The sequence below is a fragment of the Rhinoraja longicauda genome, chromosome 12 (assembly GCF_053455715.1).
Source record: "Rhinoraja longicauda isolate Sanriku21f chromosome 12, sRhiLon1.1, whole genome shotgun sequence".
In the NCBI taxonomy this organism is placed as follows: Eukaryota; Metazoa; Chordata; class Chondrichthyes; order Rajiformes; family Arhynchobatidae; genus Rhinoraja; species Rhinoraja longicauda.
The window spans coordinates 13,871,179-13,884,183 of NC_135964.1; the positions used below are offsets into that span (position 1 = coordinate 13,871,179).

General features: G+C 44.4%; 1 protein-coding gene across 9 annotated transcripts in view; it reads right to left on the minus strand.

Annotated features, from left to right (window-relative positions):
- Nucleotides 1-12,718, minus strand: part of LOC144598733 (sperm-associated antigen 17-like) — a 134,003-nt gene extending 121,285 nt beyond the window's left edge. For 8 of the 9 annotated variants that reach the window (XM_078409091.1, XM_078409085.1, XM_078409086.1 and 5 more), the window contains exons 1-5: nucleotides 12,680-12,718; nucleotides 11,538-11,657; nucleotides 7,953-8,104; nucleotides 4,158-4,298; nucleotides 3,322-3,381 (exon numbers count right to left, since the gene is read on the minus strand). In XM_078409091.1, the coding sequence (XP_078265217.1) occupies nucleotides 3,322-3,381; nucleotides 4,158-4,298; nucleotides 7,953-8,048 (297 nt within the window). In that variant the 5' untranslated portion in view covers nucleotides 8,049-8,104; nucleotides 11,538-11,657; nucleotides 12,680-12,718. The remainder of the gene's footprint in view (nucleotides 1-3,321; nucleotides 3,382-4,157; nucleotides 4,299-7,952; nucleotides 8,105-11,537; nucleotides 11,658-12,679) is intronic. The other variant, XM_078409083.1, reaches the window with a different exon arrangement.
- Nucleotides 12,719-13,005: the final 287 nt, after the last annotated feature.

Below are 13,005 nucleotides of genomic sequence, written 5' to 3' on the forward strand. Positions count from 1 at the left end.
CTAAATCTATCTAACGTGATGACCTAGGAGAGATCTTTACAAGTAAGGAGGGTTTTGATGAGATGCAGAGGAAATGTCCCCATTTATGGAATGTGGTCAGAATTTCTGTGGCAAATAGTTTGAAAGTATGAGTGTGACCCGATGGAAACAGTGGCAAAGGAAAAGAGATTGTGACAGATAGGAGAGAAAGACATTAACATGGTTTTCATAATGTTTCTTAATGGAGTGGTACAGAGGCACTTCTAGTTGTGCTGCTACCACACAGCGACAGAGACCCGGGTTCGACCTTGACCTCGAGTGGGGTGGCTGTGAGGGAGGAACTTAGAGAGGTGAAGGGCTGGCAAGCTTGGCTCTTTACCTCAGAAACCTCCAAGATCATCTTCTGATCCAGGGTCCGCCACGTGGAGCAGGATAAGACGTGCTCACACTTCTTCTTCCATAAGGTTCACAGGGGGAGCTCTGTGATCAACAGCCTTAGGGAGGAGATCGGCTCGGTAACATCCTCACAGACAGACATGCTGAGGATCTGCAGATCCTTTCATACGGGTTTGAATGACAGAAAGGCCACAGACAGCATCGCCTCCCAGAACTTCCTGTCCTCTATCACGGAGGTCTTGGAGCACAGCAAGTGGGAGAGTCTGAGCCAACCGCTGACCCTGGAGGAGCTGACTGGCTCCATCCGTTCCTTTGACTCGAGTAAAATTCCCAGAAGCTTACCGGCCGAGTTGTATTTGGCTCTGTGGGACTGGGTGGGCCCGGACCTGCTGGAAGTGAACAACGACATGTTTCTAGCCGGCAACATGTCAGACTCTATGAGGAAGGGCAGCATCACCCTCATCTACAAGCAGAAGGGGGAGATGAATGATATAAGGAATTGGAGACTCATCACATTGTTGAATGTTGATTACAAGATCCTGTCTAAGACCAGCGCCAACCGGATCAAGTCTGCTCTGGGACAGGTGATCCAAACCTGTGTTGTACCTGGCAGGAAAATCTTAGCCAGCCTGGTGCTGCTGAGAGATACCATTGCCTACTTGCAGGACAGATGGGTGGATGCCTGCCTGGGCAGCTTGGACCAGGAGAAGGCCTTCGACAGGATATCGCACACGTACATGAGGGACGTGCTCTCCAAAATGGGCTTTGGGGAGGAAATCAGGAAGTGAATCCAACTACTCTACTCCGATATCTGTAGTGCAGTCCAAATCAATGGGTGGGAATCAGACAGCTTCCCCGTCAGGTCTGGAGTCAGGCAGGGTTGCCCTTTCTCCCCTGTCTTGTTCGTTTGTTGTATAGAACCATTTGCCGAGTCCATCAGGAAGGACGTGAGCATAAAAGGAGTGACATTGCCAGGCAGTGGGGGCACTCAGGTCAAAACCTCCCTGTACATGGACGATGTCGCCGTCTTCTGCTCGGATCCAGGGTCGGTTCGCAGATTGATGAGCATCTGTGACCAGTTTGAGTTGGCCACGGGAGCCAGGGTGAACAGCAGGAAGAGCAAAGCCATGCTCTTTGGCAACTGGCCCGACTGATCCTCTGTTCGCTACAGCATCAAGCCTGACTTCTTGAAGGTGCTGGGGATTTGCTTCAGGGGGGGGCTGAGGCGTGTGACAAGAATTGGCTGGAGCGGATAGCCAAAACTGGAGCTTTGGAAGCAGCTCTATAATGGGGAAATATTTGGTCATCAGGTGTGAGCTGCTCGGGGCTGCAGTACTTAGCCTGTCCCTCCCTTTTACTCCTCAGGATCACCTGGGCCATCTTCCGCTTCTTCCTCGGGTCAAAGATTATCCGGGTGCGACGGGCCATAATGCACAAGTCGGCAGACGACGGGGGTAAAAGTGTGCCCAACGTCGCCCTCACCCTGATGGCCAACTTCATCTGTGGCTGCATCAGGCGGAGTGTAAAGCCAAGGCACGTGGGCACCATGTGTCACTACCTGCTGAAGTTCTACCTGTCCCCAGTGTTGCGAAGGATGGGACTGGCTCGGATGCCATGCAATGTGCCAGTCAGCTGGACATTGCCGCACCATCTGTCGTTGGTGGGAAGGTTCTTCCGGACCAACACCTTTGACCACGTCCATCGGGCAGTGGTCAGCACAGAACGTCCTGCAGGCACTGCAAGGAAATAACTCCATGGATCCTGTGGCGTGGTTCCCACAGCAGACTGCCCAGCTTGTCTGGGGAAATGCCTCATCGCCAGAACTCACCAACAATCACCAAGACCTGGCTTGGCTGGCAGTGAGGGGAGCCCTCCCAGTCAGATCCTTCCTGCACCGTCGGAACCTCACTACCAGCGCACGCTGCCCTCGGGACGGCTGCTATGGAGAGGAGACGGTTGCCCACCACTTCGCAGAGTGTGGATTTGCAAAGAGAGTCTGGAGAGGTTGCAAGGGTCCCTGTCACGGTTTATTCTGAATAGCTCCATGACAGAGGACTCTGTGATTTACAGACTGCTCCCAGAGACACATTCAGAGGCGGAATTCATCGCCGCTGGAAGGTCATCAAGTAGGTGAAGACGCTCTTTGTTCTGCCCCAACTTTGTTGACCGCCCAGCAGAACGAGATGTCCATCCGGGAATGTTGCTGACTGGCTCGCTCCAGACTGCAAGAGCACCTGCTGACGGGACGTGCTGAAGCTTGGTGCAGCCAACGCCAATGCTCTGTGGGGGAGGACCGCAGTCTAGGGTCCTTCTGCTGCTGGACATGGGGGGCAGGGTGTGGTGGAGAGAGACGCCCCTCAAAATAAGGGAAGGGATTCCACACCATGGGGCCACACGAGTGGCAAGGGCGTGGGGTGAAACTGTGTAATTTGTGTAAATAGTATTGAATGTATGAATAGTCTCCGAGAATGTCGGACAAATTTTTTGCACGGTTTCTATATTGTATATATTTTTTACTTGAATAAAGTTTATTTTGATTTTTTTTAAAGTGTGCGTGTGGAGTTTATACAATCTCTCTGTGACCACGTGGGTTTCCTCTAGGTGCTCTGGTTTCCTCCCACATCCCAAATACATTCGGGTTTGCAAGTTAATTGGCCTCTGTAAACTGCTGAAGGTTTAGTACAAAATCTGTAAAGAATTTTATATGCAGCGGTGATATAATTTTTTTAAATTAAGCAGCATTTTGCATTTGAGAAACATTAATATTTTATAAATAATCTCCTAGCAATGACTGCAATAGTTAACATTACTAGTATATTGGGAAATGAACACCTATTATTTACAGCTAACATTAAACGATTAAACATTGACATACTTCTCCTCAGAGACTGCTTCTGCCTCAATCCATTTCACAATATTTGAAGTTGCTGATGTAGAAATTATTACCTCGTAAAACATAGGGAGATCGGTTAGCTTCTGATTCTTTGGTTCTCCAAGCTCAGTGACCTGAAACATAGTGCATGGTAAGACAATTCTTCTACTAATTTCCCATTTCTGTTATTTCTGTTTTCCCCCCAAGCCCTCTGAAAGCGGATTTCCACAATTAAGTAGAAAATCAATAGTACCACCTCCATATGACACTTGTATATAAAAAATAAATCATAAAAACGTTATATTTAACGTAGCTCATGTACAAGTAAAGCTCCCTGCAGTCAGCAGGAGTACTCCTCAATTCCAAACTTGGAACAGCACCCCTACTGTTAACACTTTCATTATCTGGCTTTATGACCTGTTAAATCCACTTCTAAACTTTATTGAATTGCAAAGAGTTCTGTCTTCTGGGTTTGTGCCAATTGAAACAGGATTGGGACAGCTTGGGTTCTTTAAAGGAGCTCTCCTTAGTTGGCTCCAGCTGCTCCATGATGTGTAAATCCTCTATATCATCCTCTCCGCACCAGGCTTCGCTGCCGTCAGGGTGCATTGGAAGTGTGCCTTTGAAAGAGAAGCGCTCATTCTTCCAGAATTACTTATTTTCTCCTGTACACGGAGCACTGTGTCAAAACTTCTGAAATTGTTCAAAATGAACAAGAATTCCTCTAAATGGAAATGCGACACAACTACTGTTTGCAGCATATTTCCTTCCATTATTCATCTGTAAAAATGTCCTTGTTCTCTTGTCGGTTCATACAACAATTAAACACTCTTGACTTGTCTCTTGACATCTCTTTGAGTACCTGACAACTTGAAACAAATGGCTTTAAATTATAACAGTGGGCACTTACCAGCTTCAGCGTTCCTTCCCAGGAAATGGTGCTGAAAAGCTTCCGCAGTGGGACTTCGATAGCTGCAGAGAGGGCAGCAAGGAACATCTCATTCTCCAGCTCCTCACCCACTGCAAAGTAAATAGCTGTCTTCCAGTGCTCCTGTAACACCAAGTAAACCAGTGTGAGAATAAAAACAGTTACACATTAATTTCCACTATTTGCTTCACACAAGCCTATTTTCCCACAAGCACATTTACCTATCACGCTTCAGTAAGTACTGAAGGATTTCTCAACTTAACCTTTCAGCAGAGTCACTGCATTAGTCTATGACATGTCTGCCACCTCCTGCTCAATACTATCACCACAGTGCTACAGCTGGTAGATCCACTGAATCACAGCACCAGAGATGCAGGTTCGATCCTGACCTGAGGCGCTGTCTGCATGGAGTTTTCCCTGTGACCCTGTGGGTGCTCCGGTATTCTCCCACATCCCAAAGATGTGCAGGTTTGACGGTTAATTGGCCCTCTGTAAATTGCCCCGTGTGTGGGGAGTAGATGAGAAAGTGGGATAACATGGAACATGTGTGAGCGGGCGATCGATGGTCAGCCTGAACCCTGTGCGCCTGTTTCCATGCTGTATCTTTCATTCAATCAAAACCCCGCTTCTCAAACATTGGAAAAGTACCATTCTTCCCGATAGTTTGGTCAGTGCCAACCATTCCCATCACATCCCTTCCATTTCAAAGCAGCTTCCAACACAAGTGCAGGAGATGTAATTATCTGCTCTTTGATCTCCCACCTGTCACATTGATTGTTTTACAAGATATAAATGGAATACACTATATTGGATTAAGTACGGTAAAGTATTGTCTGATGCAGGAAGAATTTTTAATGAGCCTGAATGATAGATAACAGTTTCCACTGGTGTCACGGCGATCTCTGGAAGTGCAAATTAGTGCCTGATAAGTTATTGGACTACCTCTCTTTGTATTATTTCCATTTTTCCCTTTGCAAAGGAGCTTCATAACTTTTCCATATTTCTCTCTTTGCTATTTTACTGCACCCATTTAAATCTCCTTTAAATCACTTGCCTTTACAGCGTCAAAAAATAGGCTGGAGAAACTCAGCAGGTCAGTCAGCTTTGGTGGAGGGAAAGGAAGGATGACGTTTCGGATCAGGACCTCTCTTCCGACTCATCAGGACGAGTGTTGCTTATCTTGCAATTGCATTGGGGAACATGCCAAGAGTAGGGGAGAGGGCACTTGTGAAGGAAGAGTGAATGTGAGGACTCCTAATTATTGGACCCCTTGCGTTTCTTGCTTTACGGGCTTCGTAGGGGAAGACATGAGCTTTATCTGTTATTCATCCCCACAGAATCTCCGATAAATTGAACATAATAATCGAAGTCACAGCCTAATTCTCAATTATAGTGGATGCCTGCCAGAAATGTGGCACAAGTTTGGCACATTTTCCTTAAAGTAAGTTGACAAAAGTTGACAAAAATGTTGCAAACATCCAATGTATACATATCAATTGTTAAAGGAGTAAATTGACCCAGGAATTTTTAAGGTATGATATTTTATAAAATATTTATATTTTATACAAGGAAGAATTCACTCTGTATTTCCTAAACATGTTATTTCAGCAATAATCCCATCTCAGAATTCATGATTATGTCAACGCCTCTAGTGTTTTATGATGATAATTACATAAAATAAATAAAAAGGCAGACATACAAATAAGACAAATTACACTTAGACAGAAAAGGGAACATTTCCTTTATCTGTAAACATTGATGGCTTCCAACTGCAAAGATCTTAATCTAAATTATTTCAGAAACCAATAAGAAGGATTTAAAATTGCAGCTGCTTGTTTACTTCATTTATATTTAAAGCAGGGAAGTAACATACTGGAAACAAGTAACAATGGAAACAGTGTCTATTGACACTAATGCCCCGAGTAAAAACTGTTTTGAAAGTGTGTTATTTTGTGTCCTTTGTTGAAATATCAGAATTTTGCATGTTTACCAGAGTGCAGCCTGGATCAGAGGCTACAAGGAGAGGTTGGTCAAACTTGGATTGTTTTCTCTGGAGCATTGGAGATTGTGGGGAGACCTGATGAAAGTATATAAAGGTACAAGGGGCATGAATAGGGTTGACTGTCAGAGTCCTTTCCCCCAGATGGAAATGTCAAAGATTAGAGGGTATAGTTTTAAAATCAGAGGGGGAAAGTTTAAAGGGTTAAAAATATGTGTGGGATATATTTTTACAGAAAGTGATGGGTGCCTGGAGCGTGCTCCCAGGGGTGATGGTGGTGGCAGATACCATAGCGGCTTGACTGTTCATTGGGCAACATTAACTCTGTTTATCTCCAACTAATGACCATCTGAGTATTTTCAGTACCTGCAGCATTTTAACTATCCTAATATCGACTGAAAGGTTGAGCTTTACATATTGACTAAAAAGGCAGAGCTGTAGATGTTGTATATATGGACTTCAGCAAAGTACTCAACAAGGTTCCACAAAAGCTGCTCTGGAAGGTTAGATCGCATGGGATCCAAGGAGAGATAGCTGAATGGATAGAAAATTGGCTCATGGAAAGAAGTAGAGGGTGATGGTGGAAGGTTGCTTCTCGGACTGGAGGCCTGTGACTAGTGGTGTGCCTCAGGGATCGGTGCTGGGCCTGTTACTGTTTGTCATCTACATCAATGATCAACATACATGGCAAGATTAGCAAGTTTGCAGATGATACAAAAGTGGGTGGTTTTGCAGATAGTGAAGATGGTTGTGAAAAATTGCTGCAGGATCCTGATCGATTGCCCAGGTGGGCTGAGGAATGGTTGATGGAATTTCATACAGAGAAATGTGAGGTGTGGCATTTTGGGCAGTCTAACATAGGCAGAACCTACACAGTGAATGGTAAAACTCTGGGGAGTGTTGTAGAGCAGAGGGATCTAGGAGTGCCGATGCATGGTTCCTTGAAGGTCGAGTCGCAAGTAGATAGGGTGGTCATAAAGGCTTTTGGCACATTGGGCTTCATCAGTCAGGGTATTGAGTACAGAAGTTGGGAGGTCATGTTGCAGTGTATAAGATATTGGTGAGGCCACATTTAGAGTATTGTGTTCAGTTCTGGGCACCATGTTACAGGAAATATGTTGTCAAGATGGAAAGGATACAGGGAAGATTTACGAGGATGTTGCCAGGATTCGAGGGTACGAGCTACAGGGAGAGGTTGAACAGGCTAGGTAGGACTCTATTCCTTGCAGCACAGGAGGATGAGCGGTGATCTTATGGAGGTATATAAAAACATGAGAGGAACAGATCGGATAGATGCACAGAGTCTCTTGCCCAGAGTAGGGGAATCATGGACCAGAGACATAGGTTTAAGGTGAAGGGGATAAGATTTAATAAGAATCTGAGGGGTAACTTTTTCACACAAAGGGTGGTGAGCTGTCAGAGGAGGTAGTTGAGGCAGGGACTATTGCAAGTTTATGAAACAATTAGATAGGTACATGGATAGGCCCAGTTTAGAGGGATATGCCCCAAACTCGGGCAGGTGGGACTAATGTAGCTAGGTCATGTTGGCTGGTGTGGGCAAGTTGGCCCAAATGACCTGTTTGCACACTGTATGACTCTATGACTCTAAATCCATTTAACTGCCTTTGCTCCATCTAGATATCGAGGAAAGAAGGGACATGAATTACGTGCAGGCAGTGGAGATCAGTTTCAATTGGCATCATGTTCGGCACAGACATTGAAGACTAACTAACTGTGCCGTACAGTTCTATGTTCTAAAGTTATAATGTTCAACTTACCCCTTCAATCTGAGCTGCCAATAGTCCTTCCTCCCACGCTACGGATTTTATCAGTGGTTTCTTAGCTGACTTTGCAGACTTTTCTTTCTTCGGCATCTTCTATTTGTGTTTCTAGTTTGTCTTACTAGTTACTATTTGGCGACATAAATCTACTGGGATATAAAACACAAATAACAAAACCTACTTTTAAAAAATATCACAAAAGCGTTTTATCCTGCTGCCTGTTTGTAAAATGCATTCCTGAGATTTCATCTTGGAGAAATTAGTGCCATTTTCCCTTATTTCTCCAATTCTCAATTGGCAAAAAAAAAGTGAGCAAGACATATTGCTGTATACCATCCAAATCATATGTTCCTGAAGTTCCCTGCTGAGGTACCACCCCACAATGACCCCTTAAATGCATTACAATAAATGCTTGCTTGAGAAATAATTATGTTAGCTATCAGCATATTTAAGATGCTGTGTCCTTGTTCTTGGAACAAACCAAGCGGTCTTTTATGAACTAACAATACGAATGAATGAATGAATGACTGCTTTATTGTTACATGTAACAAGTCACAGTGAAATTCTTTGCTTGCATACCCAAGGTATGCAAATAGTTGCCACATAAGGGCACTGACAAAGTTACAAAGTACATGCCTTTCTCTTCCAAGGCATGAGATATAAGTGCTTGGAGGTCATGCCACATGAACTGATGCCCGTTTCTTTCACATCAATCTTTGTGTTACGCATTCATCTCCCTGATCCTATTAACACTGTGCTAGTTTGCTTATAGGTAAGGTAATAATCCAGATATTATCACCTTTGTGGTTCTGCTTCTTAATTTAGTCCTACTTGTTGAAACTCTCTTGGCAGAAGCTGTGTTGTTGGTATGTATGTAGAGAGGGTCCTGATTCTCCCACTGCTACCTCTCCAGCCCAGAGGAGATGTCCTTTGCATGGCACCATGGAGGCAACATTGCTCCGCCAGTCATGGGCAGTGCCGACTCCGCCGACTCGGCCAGCTGCAGGAAATCTTTACTGTAAGGCTCTATTCACCAATCTAGTTGAATGGTACAAGTATATGTCCCAGTGCATTTCATAAAACTGACAGTAATTGGAATGTTGACAAAATGACAAAGATACCCAGACTGTTCTAACCAGTAAGGGACACAGAGTGCTGGAGTAACTCAGCAGGTCAGGTATAATTTCTGGAAACTATGGATAGGGGACGTTTCCGGTCGGGACCCTTCTTCAGACCAGCACGTTGTGTCCTGTTTTGTAAACCAGCACCTGCAGTTCCTTGTTTCTATGTTCCAACCAGCACTCGGTTACATATTTATAACAACATCTAGAACACGTTATTCATTTTCTTAAGCATTCTAACATTTGAGTCATTGAACATGAAGCCTACAGGCAATGTTCCCTCCCTGGTGCCATGCAAAGAACATCTCCTCTGGGCTGGAGAGGTAGCAGTGGGAGAATCAGGATGCTCTCTACATACATACCAACAACACAGCTTCTGCCAAGAGAGTTTCAACAAGTAGGACTAAATTAAAAAGCAGAAGCACAAAGGTGATAATATCTGGATTATTACCTTACCAAACTATAGACAATAGACAATAGGTGCAGGAGTAGGCCATTTGGCCCCTCGAGCCAGCACCACCATTCAATATGATCATGGCTGATCATTCTCAATCAGTACCCTGTTCCTGCCTTCTCCCCGTAACCCCTGACTCCGCTATCCTTAAGAGCTCTATCTAGCTCTCTCTTGAATGCATTCAGAGAATTGGCCTCCACTGCCTTCTGAGGCAGAGAATTCTACAGATTTACAACTCTCTGACTGAAATTTACAACTCTCCTCATCTCTGTTCTAAATGGCCTACCCCTTATTCTTAAACTGTGGCCCCTGGTTCTGGATTCTTAAACTGTGGCCCCTGGTTCTGGCACAGGGTTAATAGAATCAGGGAGATCAATGTGTAACACAATGATTGGTGTGAAAGAAACGGGCATCAGTTCATGTGTCATGACCTCCAAGCACTTAGATTTCATGCCTTAGAAGAGAAACGCATGTATCCCCTATGCTTTTCCATTCACCCCGATGACATGTTGCCTTCAAGGACTTGTGGGCATGCACTCAACGATCCATCTGCTCCTTTATATTGGCTCATAAGGTCGTGTGATAGGAGCAGAATTAAGCCATTCGGCCCATCAAGTCTACTCCGTCATTCAACCATGGCTTTTGCTACATTTATCAAGTATTCAGTTGCCTTATTTGCCCTTAAATGCACTACTTCAATTCTTTAGATTAAATTTCAATTGCTATCCTTGTTCTTTAGCCTTAACTACTCTGTTTGGTAGAGGATTAGAAGCCACATTTTTGCAATCTGTCCTCGTAATTAAACTATATTGCATTTGGAGTTCAAAATACGTAATGAGCCAAGGTACATTAATAAAAAGAGTTTGGTCCAGATTCCCAGCCACTACAATAATTAATAACTATACAACTTTACACAGTTGACTTTGAAATGTAACATTTCATGTCTCTAGGTAGAAAAATAGGAATTCAGCCAAGTAATGAGATCATATCAGATCTGTGGCCCAAAATCATTAATCACAAAAACAGAATACATGCTCTGGTGAAAGGACACTGACCACAAACAATAACTTTGGTCTTCCACAATCCAAACCCATTTACCTGCCTTTGCCCCTTACAGATACGCAGGGAATGGAGGGATATGGATTACGTGCAGGCAGTGGAGATTAGTTAAACTTGGCATCACCTTGGGCAAGGACATTGTGGGCTGAAGGGCCTGATTCTGTGATGGCCTGGTCTCTGTTCATATTTTTATGTAAATTTAACATCTGGCATAAATTGCAGAAGATTCAAACTTCTATCATGTTTTAGTAAATGTTTCCTCATAAAAAGCTTAAGTTTGATTTTAATGTGATGAATTCTAGACCATTAGACAGAGAGAAACTCAGATTCCTTTAATGTCTCGAAGACTTAAATCGAATCGTCTCTGAGTCTCGTTTAGTTTAATTTAGCTTAGTTTATTGTCACATATCATATCATATCATATCATATCATATATATACAGCCGGAAACAGGCCTTTTCGGCCCTCCAAGTCCATGCCGCCCAGCGATCCCCGTACATTAACACTATCCTACACCCACTAGGGACAATTTTTTTTTTTTTTTTTTACATTTACCCAGCCAATTAACCTACATACCTGTACGTCTTTGGAGTGTGGGAGGAAACCGAAGATCTCGGAGAAAACCCACGCAGGTCACGGGGAGAACGTACAAACTCCTTACAGTGCAGCACCCGTAGTCAGGATCGAACCTGAGTCTCATGTACCAAAGTTTTTTGTTGCGTGCTATCCAGTCAGTGGAAAGACTGTACATTACTATCAAGCCGTCCATAGTGTATAGATACATGATAAAGGGGATAACGTTTAGTGCAAGATAAAGTCCAGCAAAATCCGATTAAAGATAGTTCGAGGGCCTTCAATGAGGTAGATGGCTCAGGACTGCCCTCTAGTTGTTAACCTTAAATTCCACAAAATACAATCCTGGTCTACAGCATCTCTGCATGTAATTTACCTCTTGGAGTCCAGGTATCATTGGCATCAAAGTTACATTCCTTCAAATGCTCATTGTGTGTGCGAGGTGTGGTCTGACAGGGTTTTGTAAAGTTGTAGTACAATCTCTTCCTCTTGTATTCTAAAATAAAAACGGAAAATGCTACAAATGCTCAGCCAATGTCATTGGACTGAAATATTAACCGTTTCTCTCTTTTCACACTGCCAGACATGCCCATAATTTCAGAGAATTTTCCTTTTGTTTTCAGGTACTATAGCATTTATTGCAATCCAATGCTAGTGGTGGTGGGCCTTCCATGGTTTGATCATAAATTCATAAGGCATTGGAGCAGAACTAGGCCATTGGCCCATCCAGTCTATTGGCATGCAATCTATTTTTCCTTCGCAATCCCATTCTCCTGCCTTCTCCCTGTAACTTTTGACACCCTTACTAATCGAGAACATCAATCTGTGCTGCAATTCATGTGTAGGAAAGAACTGCAGATGTTGGTTTATACTGAAGATAGACACAAAGTGCTGGAGCAACGAGATGGACCAGGCAGCGTCTCTGGAGAAAAGGAACAGGTGATATTTTGGGTCAACGCCTTTCTTTAGACTGAATAGTTCCGTACCGAAATGTCATCTGTTCCTTTTCTCTAGTGATACTGCCTGACTCACTGAGTTGCTCCAGCACTTTGTGTCTATCTGCTGCAAATCACGTGGTGAAAGTCCATGATATTGAGTTACTCAACTTAAACTCAGTGAGAGAAAAGAAAATGTGATACATGTCCGAGTTATGGTGGAGACACAAGGGACTGCAGATGCTGGAACCTAGAGCAAACCATAGTGCTGGAGGAACTCAGCAGGTCAGGCAGCATCTGTGGAGGGAATGGACGAATGACGCAGAAAGAATCTGAAGAAGGGTCCTGACCCGAACGTCGCCTGCCCATCCCCTCCACAGATGCTGCCTGACCCGCTGAGTTGCTCCAGCACTTTGTGTCTTTGTCCAAGTTATGATGATGTGCGATTTCTGGGAGGAATCTGGTCATGTGCAACTGCTGCACTGGAAGCTCTAAAGTAGAGCACCGGCTGCATTGGGAAGAGCTGTGTCTTTCACAGCATGATGTGGCCAACAAGGAAATACTTCATGTGGGTTTAAATCACCTGCCTCACTGAAACGAACTACTGGAAGGTACAAGTCAGGGTGGGCATTTAAAATGTGCATTCCCCTCTGCCAGCTTGTCAACGCTGCACATCTGGAATGCACCAACAGTCCTGATACCCAGTATTGTTATGGAACAAAGAGCAGACGTGCTGGATTTCATCAATTTGTCCCAAAAGAACATAGAAGCACATATTTAAAGCTTGGAGCACCGGGGGGCTGGAGCGCCTGGTGGGGGTAGGGAGGGAGCGCCTGGTGGGGGGAGGGAGGGAGGGAGGGCCTGGTGGGGGGAGGGAGGGAGGGCCTGGTGGGGGGAGGGAGGGAGCGC